This window comes from Elaeis guineensis, chromosome 1 (genome assembly GCF_000442705.2).
Source record: "Elaeis guineensis isolate ETL-2024a chromosome 1, EG11, whole genome shotgun sequence".
NCBI lineage: Eukaryota > Viridiplantae > Streptophyta > Magnoliopsida > Arecales > Arecaceae > Elaeis > Elaeis guineensis.
Window position 1 is genome coordinate 105,237,927 of NC_025993.2, and position 23,382 is coordinate 105,261,308.

Genomic DNA, 23,382 nt, shown 5'->3' on the forward strand with positions numbered 1-23,382 from the left:
TGGGCCACAATTCGGACGACATCTCTTTTTAAGCTTGGCCAAAAGAACTGGACTTCTACCAACTCTATAGTTTTATTCCTACCAAAGTGTCCAGCTAATCCTCCAGCATGTAATTCCCAAACTAAAAAATCTTTTAAAGATGTACGGAGGATATACAGCCTAGTTTCTCTAAATAGGTAACCATCCTGAAGAAAATATTCACTACATTCTCTAGATAGCCCCTTACGTAAAGCGATAAGTATGTCTCCAAAATCTGGACACTCCTCATAATTTTCTTTAACCTTATCAAAACCAACAACTTCTATACTAACGGTGGACAGTAAAGTATGACGACGACTCAAGGCATCAGCAGTACGATTCTCTACATCTGCACGGTGTTTCAAAATAAAAGTATAGGCTTGCAAAAACTCGACCCACCTACCGTGTCTATGATTCAATTTTTTTTGAGAATTCAGGAATCTAAGGGCCTCATGGTCAGAGTACAAAATAAATTCTTGCGGTAGTAGGTAATGCCTCCAATATCTTAAAGCTTGAATTACCGCATAAAACTCCTTATCATAGATAGAATACTTGAGTTTAGAATCGTTAAGTTTCTCGCTAAAGTATGCTACCGGATGACCTTCTTGACTAAGGACACCACCAATCCCAACTCCTGATAAATCGCACGCTACTTCAAAAATCTTAGAAAAATCAGAGAGACATAAGATTGGGGCATGAGTCATCTTGTCCTTAATGTCTAGAAAGGCTCTATTGGCTGCCCTAGTCCATTCAAAATTTTTCTTTCTAATGCAGTCAGTGATGGGAGCGACTATGGTGCTAAACCCTTTTATGAACCTACGATTAAAGGTTGCTAATCCATGAAAACTCTGTACGTCATGTACACTCTTGGGCACCGGCCACTCAACTATTGCTCTAATCTTTTCAGGATCAGCAGATACACCATTGGGGGTAACAACAAAATCTAAAAAGATGATATGGTCTGTCATAAAAGTGCACTTCTTAGGATTAGCATACAACCTTTCTGTTTTAAGAACTTGACACACTCTTTGGAGGTGATCTAAATGGTCTTCCCTAGTTTGACTATAGATCAAAATGTCATCAAAATATACGACTACAAATACTCCTATAAATGGTCGTAGTACTTGGGTCATCAACCTCATGAAGGTACTAGAGGCATTAGATAATCTAAATGGCATCACCATCCACTCATATAAACCATTTTTTATCTTGAAAGCAGTTTTCCACTCATCTCCCGGTCTAATCCTTACTTGATGGTAACCACTCTTAAGATCGATCTTAGAAAAGATAGTGGATCCGGCCATCATATCTAACATGTCATCTAACCTAGGGATGGGAAAGCGGTACTTAATGATGATCTTGTTAATGGCACGGCTATCTATGTACATCCTCCATGTACCATCTTTCTTTGGAGTCAGTAGTGTAGAAACCGCGTAAGGACTCAAACTCTCCCTCACAAATCCTTTTTTTATCAGCTCTCCAACTTGTCTTTGTAGCTCGGCATGCTCATTAGGGTTCAACCTATAGTGGGGCAAGTTGGGTAGGGTAGATCCAAGAACTAAATCAATGGCATATTGAATGTTTCTCATAGGCGGTAAGTAATCTGGAAGATCCTCAGGAAAGACATCATGAAACTCAGTAAGAAGGCTAGCTACTTCCTTAGGATAATCCACCTTAGAATCCTCATGAACTTCTCTAGCAACAAGCATCCAAACTGGTGATCCTTCACTCATGATCGTCTCTAATTCTTTAGCACCTATCAGATTGAGGCTTTTCTTCTTAAGATTTTCTTTTGGTCCATCGCCTATCTTTCTATCAGTAGCCTTAGGTGGAGAAGGATTAATCGTGATCTTCTTATCCTGATGAGTAAAGCTACAAGAGTTGGTACGGCCATAAATCGTAACATCATTATCGAATAGCCAAGGCTGACCTAATATGATACTTCCGACTTTCATGGGTAAGACATTGCACCACACATGATCCTGATAGAAATGAAGCTGGATGGGCATACGGCATCTAAATTTGATGGGAATAGAGGAGGAATCAATCCAAGATACACGGTATGGATTGGGATGATCTACAGGAGTTAATCCTAATCGCTTAACCGTATCGGTGGAGATGGCGTTGATACAGCTACCGCTATCAATGATCACCTTACAAATTTTATCACCAAATTTTATGAAGGTATGGAAAATAGAGGTCCTACACCTGTCTTCACTTTCCTTAGTTTGGGCTAGGACATACCTAACGACTCCAAGCCTAAGGTCTGACTTAGGTGTGGCATAACCTAGGATGTCCTCAGTACTCTCAAATTGCTCGGCTAAATCTGGATCAGCTTCATAAACTTTCTCCTCAATATTTTCTAAGGTTTCTCCTTCTAATTCTTCTACGAATAATGATCGGTTGGGACATTGTGCAGCAAAGTGACCGTAACCATGGCACTTGAAGCAATGAGATCGAGAACTTTTTTTTTTTGATAACTCTCCTATAACTCCTTTTTCTTTATCTTCTTTTCTCCCAATAGGATTTGTAAGTGGAGGTCCGTTACTAAGAGTTTGATTAATATTAGGTCTCGATCCAGAAGGGATTACTCGATTGGGTTCAGGACGACGGGGAGTCGAATATTTAGAAAATCTTTCAAAATCTAAGGCATGTTGATAAGCTTGTTCCAACGTGGTTATCTCTCGTAGAAAGAGCTCACGCTGAATATCCTCTCATAATCCAGCTCTAAATCTAGATAAGGTAACAACTCTATTTTCGGCTACTCCATATCTCATGAGGTATTTATCAAATCTCATGATATACTTGGTGACTAATCTATTCTCTTGAGTAAGCCTCTGCCATTGATCTAAAAGTCTTTGTTGGTAAGAGGTGGGGAGGTACTTCTCTCTGAGTTTTTCTTTCATCTCATCCCAGGTTTCTATCGGATCTTGTCTTCTCTGATTGAGAAGACGCTCAACACTTTTCCAATAAAGTCGGGCTTGCCTCACCAATTTCATCCTAGCAAACCTAACTCTCCTTGCTTCAGATATTTTGTACCATCCAAAATAGTAGTCCATACCTGATTCCCAATCTAGGTATTCTCTCGGATCTAGACAACCATCAAAACTTGGAGCTTCGACTTTCATATTCCTAAGAATATGCTCATCTTGATCGAACTGGTTATGGTGTGGACGTGCCCCTATAGGTCGATCAAGTTCTAGATTCCTACCTCTTTGTCCTATAGGTAGTCGGAGAGACTCAGGTTCAGGTTGTTTCTGCCTAACTTCTTCTAATACCACTATTCTCTCATCCATGGCTTTCATAAAATTTTTCATGTCATCAAACTTTTCAGTCAGAGCATTAATGATGGCTGCTATATTGGGATCCATATTGGTGTTGGGTGGGAAAGTAGGATGTTGGTACCAGGTACCTGATCTAGTGGTCATGCAACTCTAAGATGCAAAAATAAGGTGCAATAAAAATTAAAATGCTTGAAAGTAAAGTATGAAAATTTAGAGTGCGAAAATTTAACTTGCAAAAATTTAAATTGCTGAATTTAAACTAAAGCCCTAATCAATCTGGCTCTGATACCAAATTGATGTGGGATAATCCTAAAAAAAAAATCAATCTTAATAATCAAGCTCTCTTCTGTTCATCAACAACAAATCACGTCCGGTCAGAGGCTCATTATTCCCAGGACAGACAGTATAGTTGCCTATACTCTGCTTAGGAGGCATGATTGATTGATACGAGACTAAAGTGAGATCAATCTAAATGATACGGACGAATGCCATTCGAGAGATCAGTAAACAATTAGCAATAGAAAATTTCATAAACAGATAGCAGAAATTAAACATGCTCACGAGTAAATACAAAAAAGAAATAAGAATGGAACAAGAGAAAATAAAACATTAAACCCGTGAGAAAATTCAAGAAGATGATAAGAATCCGGATCGTGGTAGTTAAGAAACTACTCTGATTAGGGCTCTTAATCTTTTAACCAAACAGATCCATCGATAAAGAACTAGGTCTTTACCAACATCGGATTAAAAAAATCAAAGATCAACTGTTAAGGAACGAAGGTCCTTGACAGCATATGATCTGTAGAATAAGAAATCACTCCTTCTCTCAGCACGACAGATGAAAATTTTGGAGGAGACAGATCTTCTCTTGACGGAATAGGCTTGCGTGGATAGATGGTGGAGTCGATTAGAGTCACAGGAACACTGAATCTTAAGTAGAAGAAATAGGATAGAAAGTGGGCCTCACACCCTCCCCTTGTGGGGCGATTTTGGATCTCACACCCTCTCCCTCTTGGGGCGATTGACACAAGTATTTGTGAAGTTTGTAAAATCATTCATTATTTTTTTTATGAAAGTATAAGGATTTATATAGGACTCTAAGGGTACTGTTTATTTAGGAATCTCTTATCTTTACAAGGGAGAAATCAATCCTCCACAAAAAAGTAAAGCATTATAATCTATCATAGGAAAGAAATCAGCCTTCAACAAAATAAGTAAGTAGCCAAGAACTCTTAAGGAATTCTAAGGAAGAAATGGAACTCCATGTGGGTGCTTGATGCTTGACACAACTTGGCATGAGCACGGCACATACTGGCATGCATATTTCTTCTCTTGGCATGTTGAGAGTGGTGGCTCCAAAGGTGACGTGGACAAATCCAAGTATGGCCCTATGGACCCAAAGCCTAATGCATTAAAATTTATTGACTGAAAATAAATAACTGAAGTAGAATCAATTTAATGAGGCTTCTTCGATCCAAATCGAACTTAAATCATGTTGTCAATTTTTGATGGCTCTGGTGTCTGCACCAAAAAATTTTCATATCACACCGATATAATAATATAATCTGAAAATAAGAATAAGCAATAAAACATAAAATTCTATGTTCAATATTCAGAATAATTCAAACATCTATAAATTATCTGTCTGATCAAAAGAGATGCATCATCATATATTAATGGGTGAAATACTTTTGTTTAACAATTGTTTCATGTCTTGTCTTTCATTTCTCTTTTGATTATCATATGATCTTTAATTTTTTTTTTTTAGCTTTGGACTAATCAAGTCTATACCTCAGTCATCATTCAAATCAATTTTTATTTAAAAGTCTTTCAAGGCTGTCCCAAGATGAGCTCCTGGCTGGCTGTCCTATGTACGAAAGCCCGTGAGAGACTGTCTCAGGCATAAGCTCCTGGCGGGCTGTTCCAGGCATGAGCTCATGGCAGGCTGATCCACTTATAAGCCAGTAGGAGCTGTCTCAGGAATAAGCTCTTGGTAGGCTGTTCCACGTGACAATGCTAGTTCATACCATATCTCTCTTTTTCATTTAATCATTATGTGTTGATTTCATCGAATCAATTCCAGTTTACATTATGATCAATTTAGATATGTCATATCCATATAATTATGCTATCAATCTCTGATACATATATATTAACATAATATACTCATGCTCAAAATCAAATAACAGTATCTCAGATATAATAAATTCATCAATCTCAAATCCGACGATGCAAAACTAATGATGCAAGACCAACAGTAAAATAGCATATATATAATGGTGATCATGTATAGGGATTCTTACCTTTACTGGTGACTGATCCAAGCATAAAAATCAATATTCTTCTTTGATTTATGAATTTTGAAAATAAGATATTTCACTCGACATCTTATGCAAACAATCGTATCTCTTCATGATCCTGATCAAATATAAAAATCATATATGAAGAAATTATCGATAATCGATCCTAATAACACAAATCCAGGACTTCTCCTAGGATTATCCAAAATTAAGATTTGTCTGAGTATTTGGACCCTCCATTGATCCACAAGATTTTTAGAGAGAGAAAATCCATGAAGAGAGAGAAAAAATTTTAGAGAGAGAAAATAGAGAGAGAAAGTGGAGAGAGAATCTTCATACTCTCCAAATGAGACAATCATGATCGAGATCATCAGAGATCTTATCAAGATGACTTAATATGAATTAAGCATAATTGATGTTATCAATTTCGAATATGAATCAGACCGGAATCCAATCTACTGTACGAATTTCGAAGCGATCTCAGGTCATCTTATTTTTATCTCAAATTTATCCTAGGATCCGTGATGCAATCAGAGGGGGAGAAAAAAGATCCTAGAGAGATAAAATCCATGAAGAGAGAGAATCTAGAGAGAGAAGATGGAGAGAAAAATTGGAGAGAGAAAGTAGAGAGAGGAGAGAGGAAAAGAGGAAGAGAGAGGAGAGAAAAAAAATTTCTCTTTTTTTTAATTTTTTTTTCTTTTTTTTTCTTTTTCTTTTTTTAATTTAATTTTATTTTTTTTTCTTCTTTCTTTTCCTGTTTTCTTCTTTCTTCCTCTTCTTTGGCCGAACAGAGGAGGACCAGAGGGAGGCTCGGTGGCTCGGCTCCGGCAAGGGGCAGCAGCATCTGGTCAACGGCGATAAAGTAAGGAAGGCCGGCGGTGAGGTTCGGCCAACGAAAAATCAAGAACAATCAAAAAAATAGGGTACTGCCCCTTTCTCTCTCATTTTTCAATCATTGGCCAGTCGCCGGCGGCCAAAACCTCTCGAGGAAGGAGGATAGAGAAATGAGGTCCTATCCTAGGGGTGAGACACCGCAAATGGCGGCGTCGGTGGCCGAAAAAGAGGTGGAAAGGATCCGATCGAAATAGAGCAAAACAGGGTTCACCCTTTTTATGAATTTTCTCGCGATCCCGAAGGCTGGCGAGGGTGCACGCAGCCATGGAAAGGAGGGGAAGGACGAAAGAAAGGAGGGCTGGGGCTTACCTTAAACTCCAATGAGATCTTCGACGAGAATTTGAGGCAAACATGATGAGGACATCCATGGCTTCAACGAAAAAATTTGAGAAAAATAAGAGGAGAAATCTGGTGCTCGTCGTGTTTAGCCTTAGAGGAGGGAAGGAGATTTTATAAAGGTGATTCCCCCCCTAATCGAACTCTATCGATCCGATTTTGCCGAAGCTGGAGAGGAAGAGGACTCCAGTTAGGAGTCTTTCTCCCCCCCTATCGGGCTTCTTGTTGGGCTCTACACGATTTACCAGGCCCAAGAGTCCGATGGGCTGGGCCGTGACATAGCCCATCTGAACTGAGCTTTTGGAGTCTTTGAAAAAAATAACATAGGGATATGAGCTTTTCTAGCTCAATAAGAATCACTATACATCTACGCTAGAATCATAAATATATTGAAAATATATCAATAAGCATATCAAGATGAAATCATAAGATCTCATAACACATATTTGAAATAACTCAAATACTGGCATAAACATGCATTGAACACATAATCAAGGAATAGACCATCATATGCCATCAGGTAAGGTCTTTTATTTTAACATAAGTCCATCTGGTCTTAATATCGATTTTCTCCTTTCTATAATTTCTGTTTGATAACCTTAATTTTTCAGCTTTAGACTAACCAATACCATGCGACAATCTTTTATTCAGATTGATTTTCCATGATCTTCCTTGGATCAACTTTTTATGATCTTTCTCGAATCAAGTTTTTATGATCTTTCTCGGATCATATTCTTCATGATCTTTTTTGAATCACATTCTTATGCATAAGTCCGTGGGGGCTATTCCAGACATAAGCTTCTGACCGGCTATCTCTTGATCTTTATCGGATCAAATTTTCATATATAAGTCCATGGAGACTATTTCACGTGATGAGGCTAGTCCAAACTATATCTTTTTCATCAAATTATAATATGTTGATTTTATTAATCAATTTCGATTTGTAGTATGATCAAGATAAATATATCATATTCATATAATCATACCATTAATCACTGATACTCATACACAATCAATACATAATATATTTATACCAAAAATCGTACAAGAAACCATAATATCTCGAACATGATAAATCCATCAACATAAATCCATCTATGCAAAATCAACGATACAAATTCAGCAGTAAAAATAATATATATATAATAATGATCATGTACATAGATTCTTATCTCTACTGGTCTCAACTTCAAGTACAGCTATTGGTCAATCCTTCGATCTACAAACTCGACATCAAGATATTTTTACTCGATATCTTATATAGATAATTGCACCTTTACATAATTAAGATCAACATAAAAATTAATTTACGGATGGTGGAAAATTATAATAAACGGCCCCAATATCATAATTCCAAGACCCCTCCTAGGATCAACCGAGATCTGGGTCTGTCTAAGTACCTGGATCTTTCATTGGTCCATGAGATTTTTAGAGAGAGAAAATCATGAAGAAAAAAATCTAGAGAGAGAAAATTTTAGAGAAAAAGTAGAGAGAGAAACTTGTAGGGAAAAGATAGAGAGAGGAGAGAGAGAAGAGAAATTTTTTTTCTTTTCTTTTTCTTTCCTTTTTCTTTTTTTTTCCTTTGGTTCTGCTCACATCTTCTTTCTTTTTTTTTTTTTCTTGTTCTTTGAAACAGGAGAAGGGGAAAGACATGAGGCCCGCTACCTCCCTAGCAGTGGCCCAATGAGTGGTGATCTCTCATGGTGGCGGACTGTCCAACAGCCTCGAATCCTCAGCGACCAAGGTCATCCGGCGATGGCAGCCAGTCCGATGGAGAGGAAAGAAAGAAATAAAAACAGGGGATATCCGATCCCTTATGAAATCTGACGGTCCGGCCATCAAAAGCTTCAAGGGGTTTGGGAAAGAAAAGAACAAGGAGAAGAAGAGGTTTTTACCTCATCTTCGATGAGAAATCGACAGTGAATCGTTGAAGCACGTCGACGAAAATCCAATGAAGATCTTACGGGTTTCACTGACAATTTGATTGGGGAGTTAGGCGATGCATTGAGGAGGATGGGGGGAAAGATTTATCGATCCAGATCCTAGGGCTGTCGGAGTTTGAACGGACTTAGGACTCTCTATCGATCGAACTTCAAAGAGGAGAAGGACTCCTTCGGAGCCCTCGTTTGTTCTATTTCTCTTTTTTTTTTTTTTTTTCCCTGGGTTATTACGCACGTGGATGCCCAAGCAAGCATATGGACCCATGCACATAGATGTACACATGGAGACAGGTGCATGCACAGAGGCACAGCTTAAGTGCTCAGGATAAGGAATTACGAGAATTAAATGCCCATAGACCAACAGTTCCATTGCAGAGGCTTCCTTTTTTAAAAAAAATTGGTGTATCCACATTGATTTTTGTTGTTGCGTCATGCTTGAGACGTGCTTCTGCGATCACTTAGCATATCTGAGAACCGGGAGAATGGGTTGATGTAACAAAGTGACAGCATAACAAGGGGTACAAAGTTTCTCAAGTACTCCAAGTCAATATATTTTTTGAATTAAGACAAATACAAAGGATAATTCTCACAAGCTTATTAAGCTATTATAAAAGCAACCTCCCCTCGTAATCCCTATTTTTATGTTGTTGCTCTTCAAAGGAGGTTTATTAAATTTCTGTCATCCCACCATGAGATGAACAATAATGATTTCTAAAAAGGATTTGATTGCCTCCTTTGATGCTTCATGGAATGCATGCCAATTTTTAAAGATATTTTTGACAAATTAAGTTAGCCCTGAACAAAAATTTCAAGGCTACTCGAGCAACCCCACACTTAATTTATATGGCATTGTTTCATCAAAGATAATTTGTGGCATTGGTAATTTCCAGGTAACAGAGGATCGTCAATGCATTTATGTGATCCAATTCTCACAGCAGACGCCTCGTTGGCCTTGGGAATTAAAGCGGACCATGAAAAACCTCACATGGATGGACCTGCACAGAAGATTGTCAGCTTATCGCATGCCAAGTACAGCTGGAATGGCGGGGGGCATACTCACGTTTTATTATTAATACTGTTAGTTTTATATGTCAGGATTTGTACAGAAATATATTTAATTTTATATCAATTATTTATTAAATTTTTTTTAAATATTTATATAAAATTTAAAAATTTAAATAATATTTTAAAATAATATTCAAAGCGACTTATGATTCATGTGAACTAGAAAAAAAATATAGTATAATTTTAAAATAAATTTATAATATTTATAATTAGATTTAAATAAATTTAAATCGTTAGTCTGTTGAAAAATATTTATATTTTAAATTTATAAAATTTTAAATTAAATTTTTTATTTTTATTTTTTTATAATATGATTATTTTTTAGCCACAAACATCCACGTGCATGGGAGAATGTATGCACAAGTGCATGCACGGAGGTACGCTCCTAGAAATGCATTATTATACATGCACACACGCATGCCTGGTATACATTTGCCGAAAGACTGAAAAAGATTGCCAACATTAGAGATATTAGCTAATAATACAACCCGAATGGAGTCAGAGTCATCATCAAAACCTGAGTTATAAGAAATTGACCAAGATATAAATTAAGATTTAAAAACTAATTCGTATGTCATATATCTTGCTGTTGGCCGAATATGAATATCCAGTGGTGTCGATAAGAATACACTCTCAAACCTAAAAAGCACTACAATTGTCTAAAACATGCACGATCCTAAGATGACACCTAAATCATGAGGCATCTGTTTAGGGTGCCACCTTATGTCATAATATCTCTACCATGGACGCACAGTCATCATGTAGTTTTAAGGAGGACAAATTATTTAGGTTATCTCAAATTAGTTCGCTCATCCATCTGAACGCCTTTAAAACTATTGGTTTTGTATTTTAGTGGGGTTAGCTAGCTGTGCAATACGTGTTTGCATGTTATCATGACCTTGAGCTAATATCAATTGGACTGGTAGGGTCTTGCAGTGGGGCTTGGGTTGTATCTTTCGTAGCATCAACTAGTGCATTGCACCATACACGTATCGTAAAACAATTAATCCAAATTGCTTCATTCATCCACCTGCATAGATTCAAAGGAACTACTATGCAATCCAATGGTGGATCGGTGCGGAAGAAGGTGAATGCTTCTTTCACATGAAAGATGGAATCTCCATACCTTGTGGCAATTCAGCACTCTAGCCTCAAGCGTGCACTAACACGAAAGGATAATAAAAAGTTCATGCCATCCACCATTATAGTGATAGTAATTATGTCTCTTCTGACTATTAGACGAACTAATGGACGACGTTCTTATTGGTGGCACCATGCTCGGTGCCAATTTTGTTCAGCATGCACTAGTGTAAGAGATGTGGTAATCATTATTGTTGTTATTATTATCCTTTCACCCACGATCTCATGCGAGCAGTAAGACAATGAGACGTTGAAAGTTCTACGTACCAAGGGAAAAAGAAGATATCATGTATACGTGATCCGAAGTTGATGAAGGAATATAAAAATAACATAGAATAGAAAATGTAATCCCATGGTAGACCGGTGCTTGAGTGGTAGTGATCCTAAGTGCACCATCTCCGTGGCTTATACGTGGGTTAAAATTGTTGGAGATCGAGTATGGACACTCAGCAGTTGACACGTGGAGTATAAGGATATGAGCTAAACTCAGAAGAAACCATTTTGATCCATATAGATAGTAATTACTATCTAATTACTATAGATAGTAATTGCGTGAATTACATAGCTTTAATGTACCAATGTACAGATATATCTCGTGAAATAAAATCTAACAAAAAAATAGGCTTAAATAAGTCCTTCATTATATAATTGATATATGGTAAAAAGCAATCGTTTATTTTCAGTTATAGTTGATTAAATAAAATGATAGTTAATATTGTTTAGCCACTTTTACGAAGGGATTTGAATATTTTGAATTATCAAATACATGCTAAAAAAATGTATTAGAAAATGTTAGAAAAAATTTTTAGTTGATATTATGAATATCAAAGAAATTCGAAATCATTCAATTTTTGATGGACTTGAATGATTTCTACAGTATAGTTCGGCGCCAAATACTTTTCATGGACCCTCTCTGTCCATATGTATCCAAGCCTTATTGTCTTCTTCTTCAAGAGAAATGCCAATGCTCCTTGCATACTTCCACATCTAATCATGATCAATTGGCCATGACAGCCATCAATTCATCCTCTATCAATCGATCAAATCAACAAAATCACTTTTGTGGTGTCAAACCTTTTTTTAGTAATGATTTTGAAGTTTTTAATAATGATTGTCAACTTTTTAAACTAACTCAGTGTGATCCGCGGTTTTGTTTGAACTCCTCAACAAACTAGTGCAGTAAAATGAAAAATACTGACATCTCTTAAATTTTCTTAAAAATTTACTATTAAGTTTTTCGAATGATTGCAGTTTCACTATTATCTTGTTAATCAAACATCCACTGGGATGCTTCGAGACAAAACTCCTCATAAATTATTATTTAAAAGGTACCTTTCTATTACCATTTAAAATTTTTTTTGTAGTTTATGCAATCAGCACAATCCAAATATCCAATATAAATTTGTTATTGGCGCTCCACTTGGTATTTTTGTCGAAAATTTTTTTACTTAAAAAAATTATAAATTTTTTTAATTTTATTTCAACAAAATTTATATTAATAAATTTTTTTTTAAAATATTTTATCTTTTAAGATAGAGTCTACTTCTATTAACACATCTATCACTGTACTTTCTTCATCTATTTTTGGTCAAGATCTTGCTTATCCACCGACACATCTCAAACACTATGCTCTGTTAATTTACTTATCCACCGACACAACACTCCAAGTACATTAATTTACTTCTCAGTATAACATATCTCTACCATCAAACTTCAACTGTGCCATCTTTGCACCATTCACAAAGGGTTCATTGGCTTTTTATTTTTTTTACAAAACTATTATTATTCTTATGCTTAGATTCAATCTGCTTCTCGCATCATTATTATAATTTATTTTTGCTTGCAAATTTTTTATCTTATAATCATTTTTTTATCCCATCATTCCTTTCTTAGCTTCTTAACTTCTATTGTTGAACCTAAAATCTTTTACCAAACTATAAAATTTTCTGAGTGGAGATATATAGACAATGGATCCAGAGATTAAAGTTTTGGAAGACAATAATGTATGGTCCTTGGTTCTTTTGCCTTCTCATAAAAAACCTATCGCATATAAATAGGTCTTTTTTAAAAATCAAGCATAATTTGATGGTAGTATTGAACGATAAAATCTTCTTTAGTAGCCAAAGACTATACTCAAGCAAAATGTATAGATTACTATGAGACCTTTGCTTTAGTTACCACGATAGTTATTGTGCCAGTCTTATCATAACTGCTATTAAGAATTGGTTATTTTATCAACTTGATGTTTATAATGTATTTTTGCATGATAATTTTAATGAGAAAGTATACATGTCTTTTTCTTCTATATATCCTTGGTAAGACACAATCTTTTTGTCATCTTCACAATTCTATTTATGGAATAAAACAAGCTTATCTGAATTGGTTTGCTAAATTTAACGCTGCTCTTATGGATATAAATTTTACTTAATTCTAAGTTGATCATTCCTTATTCTGTCTTTAGCATGGCAATGTATCTATCATTATTTTCACGTATGTACATTGATGATTTTATCATCCCCAGTAATGATAATCAGGCTATCTAATGCATCAAAAGTTTCCTTCATCAATGCTTTTGGATCTTGATAATCTCAAATATTTTTTAAGAATTCAGGTGGCATAACCCAAACATTGCATTTATCTCAATCAATATAAAAAATATGTTTGATCTCCTTCAAGATTATAATTTTATAGGAGTCAGAATAATAGATCATTCAATTGAACAAAATATCAAACTTAACAATATTAACTTCTTCCTAATCCTTCTTCTTACCATCTTTTGTCAAAGAACTTATTTATATTATTACATAGCCAGACATTATATTTTCTGTTATTATCTTGAGCCAACTTGTGCATCAATCTTTAGATGCAACTCATCATTTCCTTCATTACTCAAAAAATCTCCAGATCAAGGTATTTTATTTTTCTCTACTAATGATGTAAAGCTTAATATTTACCATGACTTTAATTGAATATATCAAATTTCAAAGAAACCATGAGCAATTTATTAAAGTTTAAAAATTGTAATTTTACGAAGTTAGAATATATTTTCTTTTATGATTAACTCGAGACCACCCCTCCTTATCTGTATATACCCCTGCAGACCATTCTCTCTCATTTCGCTCCTTCCCATCGCTTACCTCCATTATATCATTCTTCTCTCTCCCACTCCATCCTTCTCTATATATACCCCCCCCGGAGATCATATTCTTTCTCCATCTTTCCGTTCCAAAACTAACCCTTCTTTGATCTTACTCTTCTACTATCGCTGTGCGACCTTTGGAACTCAAAAATGGGGACTCTAACAAGTAGAGTATGGACTGCGATGCTCCTGGTGGTTCTCTTGAACTGGTGCTTCACGGAGAGGAATATTGGAGTGGTGGATGCTTCTCATGTGGTGTACCCGCACCTCCAGAACCTGCAAGTCCCCTTTGTTAACCCTTTGTGGAGGACTGGTTATCACTTCCAGCCACCCAGAAACTGGATGAACGGTAACACTTCTCCCTCCCTCTTTCCAACATTATATTCTAACTTTTTTCTTTTTTTGATGAAACCTACCACCTTTTTCTCCTCCTGTTTTCCTCCCTCTCTCTCACACACACACTTATCTCTCAATATCATCATATAGATTAAAACTATCGATTGCTAATTTAGTCATTTGTTCCGGTTAAAAATTTCCATCTTATCTCTTATTCTTTACTGTTCTTCTGGTTCTCCTTGGGTCCTGCTCTTTAGTTGTTTTCTATCTTTTCCATGGCTTCTTGGACGCGGCCGTTCTGTCCTTCCTAGGGGGAGACGATCCATATCCAGTTGTCCACGTTATTCCCGCCGCCTCTTAAAGGTGGTCAAACTCCTGCGGCCCATCAGATCTTCTTGGGTTTCGATGTTCCGATTTCACATTGGAGGGTCCAATAACACTGGATTTTGGCGACTAGACTTCTTATTGAATTTTATATATATATATATATATATATATATAGTGATAATTTTATCAATCGTGACATTATTATTATTATTTTAGACATTTTCTTCTGAGCTTCTGCCTACTTCACACTGCCCCTCCAAGGGCTATCATTACCACCATGGCATGATAATATACCCCAGAAAGATGAGCATTCTGTGAGAATGCTGGTTTCTTCAATACTCAATTCCAACCTTTTCACTGAATAAACTTCCACCCATGTATACAATATAATACCCGTCAAATAGTTTAGACTCTTTTTCCATTCTGGAAGTCGGATGCTAACATTTTCTGTTTTTTCTCGTGTCCATTTTGTGCTGGTCGATGCATGCAATGAACGTGACAAGCAGATCCAAATGGTATGTTACCTGCTCACCAGTCGTTTATTTATTATTTATTTATTTATTTTTGAAAAATAGGGAGGCAACAGACCAGTCCTTTATTAGATAAGTTGATTTTTAATTATGATGGATGACCAATCACATATGATGATTCATGCGTAAACCAAAATTGATGGACACTAATTACTGCAAGCTGATGCAGGACCAATGTATTACAATGGAGTATACCACTTCTTCTATCAATACAATCCCAAGGGCGCCGTGTGGGGCAACATTGTGTGGGCACACTCTGTCTCAGTAGACATGATCAATTGGAAAGCGCTGGAGCCGGCGATCTATCCATCAAAGCCATTTGACATCAATGGAACATGGTCGGGATCGGCGACAATTCTCCCCGGTGACAGCCCAGTCATCTTGTACACAGGCGTTGACAGAGCTGGAAATCAGCTCCAAAACATAGCATTCCCGAAGAATTTATCCGATCCTTACCTCCGGGAATGGATCAAGCCGGACTACAATCCGATCATCTTTCCGGTCGGTGTCAATGCCAGTGCAATTCGGGACCCGACGACGGCCTGGTTGGGGCCTGACAAACATTGGAGAATTACCATTGGCAGCAGGCGAGCAAGACGGGGAATGGCGTACTTGTATAGAAGCAGGGATTTTGTGCACTGGATCAAGGCCAAACACCCACTGCATAGTTCCAAGGACACTGGTATGTGGGAGTGTCCTGACTTCTTCCCAGTGGCATTGGAGGGAAAGAAAGGCTTGGACACCTCGGCCTATGGGGAAGGGTTGAAGCATGTCTTGAAGGTCAGTTTGGATGCTACAAGGTTTGAGTATTATACGGTGGGAAAGTATCATCATGATCATGATAAGTATGTGCCCGACGTTACATCGCCTGACGATAGCACAGGTTTGAGGCTTGATTATGGAAATTTTTATGCCTCCAAGACGTTCTACGATCCGGCGAAACAGCGTAGGATTCTGTGGGGATGGTCGAATGAGTCAGATAGAGCTGCAAATGAAACTACTAAAGGTTGGTCCGGGATTCAGGTGAGTACTAATTTTTCTTTGCATGATTTTTATCAGCCTCATTTGTTATATAAAAGTAGTTGATGACATGAATGTTGTTTTTCTTTTCTTTTCTTTTCTTTTTAATTCGTATTAATTCCAAGAGATTTTGTTATTGAATTGCTGCTTTTTTTTGTTTGTTTTTTTGTGGTGTTGTTATTGTTGTTAGGCAATTCCCAGGGTTCTTTGGCTTGATAGCAACCACCGACAAGTCGTGCAATGGCCAATCGAGGAGCTTGAAAGTCTCAGGAAAAATAAAGTTTATATCCATGACAAGGAAGTGAAAACTGGACATTATTTTGAAGTAAAAGGAATACAAACTTCACAGGTTAGTGTCTGTTTCACTTAGAACTACACTGTGTTTAGAGTCTGTGTGTTCAATGTTACATTTTGCCTACCATTCCACGCTTTATTCACTGTCATCTATCGTTCACCAAGTTCTTGTTGTACTTTGTTGCAACTTCATTAATTTGTTGATTTTTCCTATAAGATTAAGCTTCTTTTTTAATCATGTTTTTTAAGTTATCTACACACTCCGGCAGCTTGTCCTGTGACTAGGACACTTCCTTGGACTGCTTCGGTGTCTTCTCTTCTACTTCTGAATTGGTATGAAGGAGATATTAAACTGAGCTGAAATTTTTGGCTTTCTGGTGCTGTCACGAGATTCCATCTAGTTGGAAGGAACTCCCTGTTGAAATATTCTGTCTCCCTAATTTTGTATTTTTCATGTTCCGTAAATAAGCTTATATCCCCCTTTTTGTGCATATCACTGGCTTTCTTTACCTTAATAAAGAAAGGTGACTACTGTGGCTAATACACAATAGCCTCCTTTTTACTCAAAAAAAAAACTCCTGCTACTAGCTTTGGCCCCCTTTGTTACTTCGGCAATGTATTATGTTTTTCTACAGCCAGGAGTCTGTTTCTCTTTGCCATCCCCTCTTAAACAGTAATTATTTTTGATAAAAATATTGATATCAGCAGTACACTCACACTTGCTATGAAGTTACCAACAATCTACCATCAGTCACCATATTCTGCAGTGTTCTTTACTTTCTTGTCAAATTTGGGACAGTATTTATGAGGTTGTTGATTTTGTTCCGTACTAGGCGGACGTGGAGGTAATGTTTGATGTGTCAAGCTTGGAAAAAGCTGAAGCCTGGAATCCTGCTTGGACCAACCCACAAGAGCTCTGTGGCATAAAGAAAGCAGAGGTCAAGGGTGGAGTTGGGCCCTTTGGCCTCCTGGTTTTGGCTTCTGCTAGGATGGAGGAGAAGACTGCAGTATTTTTCAGGGTGTTCAAAGCTCAGAACAAGCATGTAGTCCTCATGTGCCATGATCCCACAAGGTTTATTATCCTTCGCTTCCTCAATCCACAACCTTTTTTTCCTAACAGACATATTGCCCATAGCTCATCTAAGGAATGGTAACCAAGAGAGCATCAGCACTCATTGCCACTTTCATGACAAATAATCATCATCAGTGGTGCATATTTTGTAACCATCACACTTTCAACAGAGTACACAATTTGGTCTCAACAGGATTGCCATGCTAACATGAACCACAATATTAGATTGTCAGAAGATTGTTGTGATTGTGATGTGCAATCAAAACAGTGTAAAACACAGTGCTAAATGGTATAAGTAATTGCTGATATTATGTTAGTTGATGTTACTAATAGTCCATGTTATACATATAGGTCTGCTCTAGTGCCAAATGTCTACGAACCAACCTTTGCTGGCTTCGTTGATATTAACATAGCAAAGACTAAGAAGATCTCTCTAAGGAGTTTGGTATGTTTATCAAACTTCATCTCCTTTAGCTTTTCTAATCATATTCTCCCTTTATATTTCTTCTAATTCAGTGAAATTTGGAAGGATTTAAGCATGTGTTATTGTTTTTTTTTTTTTTTTTCTTTTTTCATGTTTAATTTTCTTGTTTTCTGTTCATATGAAGATTGATAACTCAGTGGTCGAGAGCTTTGGTGCTGGAGGCAAGACATGCATTACATCAAGAGTTTATCCTACTTTAGCAATTGGATCGGATGCTCATCTGTTTGTTTTCAACAATGGGTTAGAGAACATAAAGGTTTCAGAGTTGAAAGCATGGGAGATTAGGAAGCCTCTCATGAATGGATCATAGAAGGATATTTATGGGACTGCATGCTCTACCGTCTTGTAATAAACTACACCACTTAAATGAAATATGTTTGTGGCTAGAAAATGAGAACAAAAGATCGAAAGGTGCTTGTAAAACTGAGGAAATGATCCTAGTTTGGAAGTTTTAGTTTTAAAGTCTCAGTTATCATTTTAAAGTTCCAATGGTAAAATGCCTGCCTTTTTTACTGGTTTTACCAAGACTCTTGAGACCCCACTCTCAATAAATGATATCATACTGAACGCTGGGAGAGTATGACCAACAAGTATGTGGACCTAGAAGGTTTGTTCCCTGTGCATGCCTACTTTATTTTTCGTAAAGTACGAAGCAGCAACGGGGTCAACGTCAACTACTAACTTTTTCTTTGCTCCAGTAGCGAAGGGACATGATACTCTAATGGGAATCTGAAACACCCAATTTAGTTTTATACGAAGGAGAAACGATATGGTGCTCCTCTTTAATGCTCCTTTCCCACATAACAAGATAATATAGAGCCACATTAGCTTCTTACTTTTAGGAACACCTCGCCATTCTCACATGGATGATATGAGATGGCAATGAAGCAAGAGAAACTTCAATGCATGGTGTGGAACCTAGGAAAGATTGATCGAAAATGAAAAAAAAATGAGCATCTTAAAAGTGAAAATATTTTCATATGTTGAACGCCTCTAATATATGTAAAAATCCATGGGATGAGCGAAGTGCCAATTATAACTAATATGATTTTATATCTCTTGACTTGCATTATTTCTAGGTGCGATCATCTTAACAATAATGCCCCAGATCCCATTAAAACTCTACAGTTAAGCATGTTCGAGTGAGAGTGGTTCTAGGATGGCCGACTTGCATTATTTCTGGTTTACAATTTGTTGGTTGTGGAGCTAAAATTGTGTGGGTGATGGAACTGAAGTTGGAGGCAGTGTCTCCCATGGACCACTCCCTGACACCCACAAGAAAAAACCGAGTGACGGTAGGAATGTTCGTCCTCCACAGGAGCTTCAGCATATTATTATAATTTTCTTCGAAAAGATTATTATAATTGCAAGAACAAAAACTAATTAAGGGGATAACGTCCAAAGATTAAAAAATAAATCAAGGCTGGTAAAGCGGCAGACTAGTTAGTGGACAATCGTATTGCACTAGATGATGTGATCTCTTAAAAGCACTGCATATCTCCCTTTTAATACCAAGTCTTAGAGCAGAGAGTTGTTCAATTTTTCTAACAATTTATTTAATAAACAACCAAGAACGGATCACCACAAAGCTGTTGCCATCATCCACGAGGAAGACTCTAAAAAGGAGAGATAAGTAGAGAGGAAAAGCGTGATTTTTTCCTAGATGCACTCATGCGTAACTTTCGGAGCACAAAGACGTCAAACGAGCCAAAGGTGAACCACTTTTTTAAGATATCACCATGACAAATGGGTCCCAACGTGGCCTTAGCTCGATCGATGAGGAGACTTCACTATTGCTGAACTTTCCATTCAGTGGACGTAGTATTCCAGAAATTCCAGTTGCACTGTGAGAAATGGTGCACTCAGCTTCTCATTTCTTGAAACAATGCGGCATCCTAATGTTGATGACACTAGAGATCCAGTCGTAAACAACTGCTTTGGGGGTCACATCAGAGGTGCAGTCTTTTTAAACGAACTCAAGGAGTTGAAGACAATCTCCACAGGATCACACACATCATTGCGAGATCATCCTTCACTTCTGCAAGGAATCCTTTGACGTTCTGTCAGTGCTTTCTAAGAGGAACCGTGATACTAGGAGAGGGATAATTGATCAGGATTTAGGGGAAAAGCTCCCTAATTTTGACCCTTCGTGGTTGCATTATCCAAGAGTCGTTAAGCTCGCTATTAGTGTAACCCTGTCCAGAGGCGTCCTCTTCTTCCTCTTAGTTTTGAATTGAATAGATTAAAGATTTGATTTGAAGTTATTTCATCTACATGCAGTTGATGCAAATGATCTTGCTGTTGGATTTGAAATCAGAAATCAATAAGTTTCTCATATTAAATTGAAGTTTAGTTTGCAGAAGTTCCCGACAAGCATCAGGTCGACAACCATGAGCATAATCACACGCACCAAGCAACCCTCTCCAAGAAGTTTTTTTTTTTTTTAAGTGGATGGGAGGTAGTAGGAAGCTACCCTATCGAAGGAGTTGAATCAGTTTTTTGCCATCCAGATAGGAGCTGTTTACAGTAGTGGGTGGCTCCTATACCTCTCTCTCTCTCTCTCTCTCTGTTTTTTCTTTTTTTTTTTTTACAGTCGCATTTACCTGACAGGCACATCATGGCACTGCACCATCCTGATAGCAACTATGGGGAGTTTTAGCTTTTCACGGCACTGCACCATTCTGACAGCAACTATGCAGAGCTTTGCCTTCTGATGGAAAGAGCTAGAAACAAAGTTAAGGCACCATACTCTGATGGACCAGATAACGGCACTAAAACTCCCCACCGGGGTGCCACCAGTAAGAAGAGAAGCCATACTTAGGATAGCCATCAACTGTTTATTATATAATAGTTACCACTCCTTTATTTCTTCTTCTTGGGAAAAGTAAGGGCTACCAAAACTGCTGACGATACAAAGTGAGCCGCACTGAGTGGAACTAGAAGGGGCCAACAGATCGGCATCCGGGTACCTTTGAGGTTTAAAATAAATTATATTTTTTTTAAAAAAACTTTGAACTGGATTGATCTGCAATTCAGCTAAATCGGTTAGTATCGATCTCTTTTTTTTTTTTGGAAGGAAACAGTATAGAGTAAATTCAAATCTATCGTGTGCTGCGACTTGCTCGGTATTTATAATTACAATCGAGAAAAAAAAATTATAATCTAAAATTCTTTTGGTCACTATAAATTTTTTTTTTTTATGATGATATCATAAATAATTATTTATCATCATAAAAGAGTATTTGCGATGGCTTTACGATGGTATTTTAACCGTCATCATTTCGGCCATAGTAAAAACTCCACGACCCAAAAATGCCGTCGTAAAAATTTTTTATAATAATTTTTTACGACCGTAATTACTTGCGTCACAAAAGGACATCGTATAAGATGTATTTGTGATATTTATTTACGATGAAAGATACCATTGTAAATAATTTTTTCCTACAATATTTTATCGTCTTAAATAAGTATTTTATTTTTGCGACAACTATAGCCGTCACAAATAGTGATAGTAAAATTTTTTTTATTACAGCACTCCACCGTTGTAAATAGTGATAGCAAAAACTTTTTTTTTCCTTATAGCGCTTTGCCGTCACAAATAGTGATAGCAAAAAATTTTTTTCCTTTACAGCACTTTACCGTCGTAAATAGTGATAGCAAAATTTTTTTTTATTATTTTTAATATATTATTTATGATGGTAAATACCATCGTAAAAAATATAAATTATATTTTTATTAATTATATTTATTTTTTTATTTTTTAATATAAATGAGCCTGTGAATTTGTAATCATTATTGATACACCTGCTTATCAATTAGAGAGAAAATAAAGTATAATACTCAAATATTAAAAATAAATCCATTCAACCAAAAATAACTTAGAAATATATTTTTCAATATTAAAAATTTATCCAGATTTTGTTTAAACATAACATAAGTATTTGAGTACATGTCTATTATCAAAAATATAATAAAAAGCAAAACAAAATATGAAATTTGCTTGCATCATCTTCATGAAATTGTACCTAAACTTAAAAATAAATAAAAAATATTAATTTAATAAATTATTATAAAAAAATATAAAATGAGGCCACTAATAAAAATGAATTTCTTAGGACAAAGAATACAATGGAACCTTTTTGTATCATTAGAAAACTGAATGCCTCTCTAATTTCACTATAGAGAAGAAGTTTGTAAGGGACAACTAGTTCGATGGCTGATCTAGGTACCAAACACTGGAAGGTAGAAACAAAAGCATATTTAATACGAGCTATTTTAACTTCTCTAATTTATAAATTTTTTCGATAGCATAATAAATAAATAAATAAAATTAGATTCAACTTTTTGAACCATTTAGATGAGAGATTGATTCAAATATTGTTAGAATAAGGGTAAATATGATTTCATTTTATATAAATCTAGATGCAATGCACCTTAAGCAATTGATATTGCCTATGTTTTCTTTAGAAGGATATTTGGACAACTTTTTTGAAATATTTTTTCACATTTTGCTCTTTGTAAAATATTTAACAATAAAACTATTAAAAATGATAGTTCGAAAGAAAATTATGACAACAAGAATATCATTACAAACCTTATCAGGCATTTGGGTGAATCTCTCAATTTTCGATGCATGTGTTTGGTGAGCACTAGATGCATCTGAAACCTATATATTATAAAAAATTGAAAGATGTAAAATTAATTATAAATAACAATCAATTAATGTGTAATATAAATGTAACTAAATAAATAAATCATACCTGCCCACTACTAGATGGCCCCGAACAAGAAGTACCTACTGGGCTATGTGCAAAACATCTACTCGCTATCTGAGCACGCATCTGATGGAGTTGTGCCTCTAAGTAAGAAATCTTATCATCAAACTCAGTCCGAAGCTCATCCTAAACCTCCTAATGATCTCCTCTGATGGTCCCTGAAAAGATTGCTCATGCAAATGTCACTTTATCATGCTCGAACTTCAAGTACGCATCTGTCCATGTCCATCTTCTCCCATCACCTCCACAAAGATACGATCTTTTAGTTCTGGTGTGCGCTCATCCTCAGATACCTCCTCAAGTCATCATTTCATCTCCTCCTGTAATAAAAAATTATAATATTGATATTAATATGTAAAATATACTATATGTAAAGAGAATTTAAATTATGCACTTACAATACACTCTTGCGCATCTGCATCAATGAC

General features: G+C 36.3%; 1 protein-coding gene and 1 pseudogene across 2 annotated transcripts; one reads left to right on the forward strand and one right to left on the reverse strand.

The window, feature by feature from the left end:
- Positions 1–345: 345 nt before the first annotated feature.
- On the reverse strand, positions 346–14,120 carry LOC140856448 (uncharacterized; annotated as a pseudogene).
- On the forward strand, positions 14,067–18,706 carry LOC105038262 (beta-fructofuranosidase, insoluble isoenzyme 3). 2 transcript variants are annotated; one of them, XM_073258360.1, is made up of 6 exons: positions 14,070–14,465; positions 15,479–16,332; positions 16,520–16,678; positions 17,457–17,695; positions 18,047–18,140; positions 18,304–18,706. In XM_073258360.1, the coding sequence occupies exons 1-6, from the start codon at positions 14,267–14,269 to the stop codon at positions 18,487–18,489; spliced, it is 1,731 nt and encodes a 576-aa protein (XP_073114461.1). In that variant the 5' UTR covers positions 14,070–14,266; the 3' UTR covers positions 18,490–18,706. The 2 variants fall into 2 exon arrangements, with proteins under 2 accessions (XP_073114469.1, XP_073114461.1); XM_073258368.1 differs by lacking the exon at positions 18,047–18,140 and having other exon boundaries at positions 14,067–14,465.
- The last annotated feature ends 4,676 nt before the right edge of the window (positions 18,707–23,382 follow it).

Bases quoted from the DNA above. Each gene is read 5' to 3' on its own strand.
- LOC105038262 (XM_073258360.1), top strand. From the start codon at position 14,267: ATGGGGACTCTAACAAGTAGAGTATGGACTGCGATGCTCCTGGTGGTT. The intron at 16,679-17,456 runs GTTAGTGTCTGT...GTTCCGTACTAG, and splicing joins AAGGAATACAAACTTCACAG to GCGGACGTGGAGGTAATGTT. The intron at 18,141-18,303 runs GTATGTTTATCA...GTTCATATGAAG, and splicing joins AGATCTCTCTAAGGAGTTTG to ATTGATAACTCAGTGGTCGA.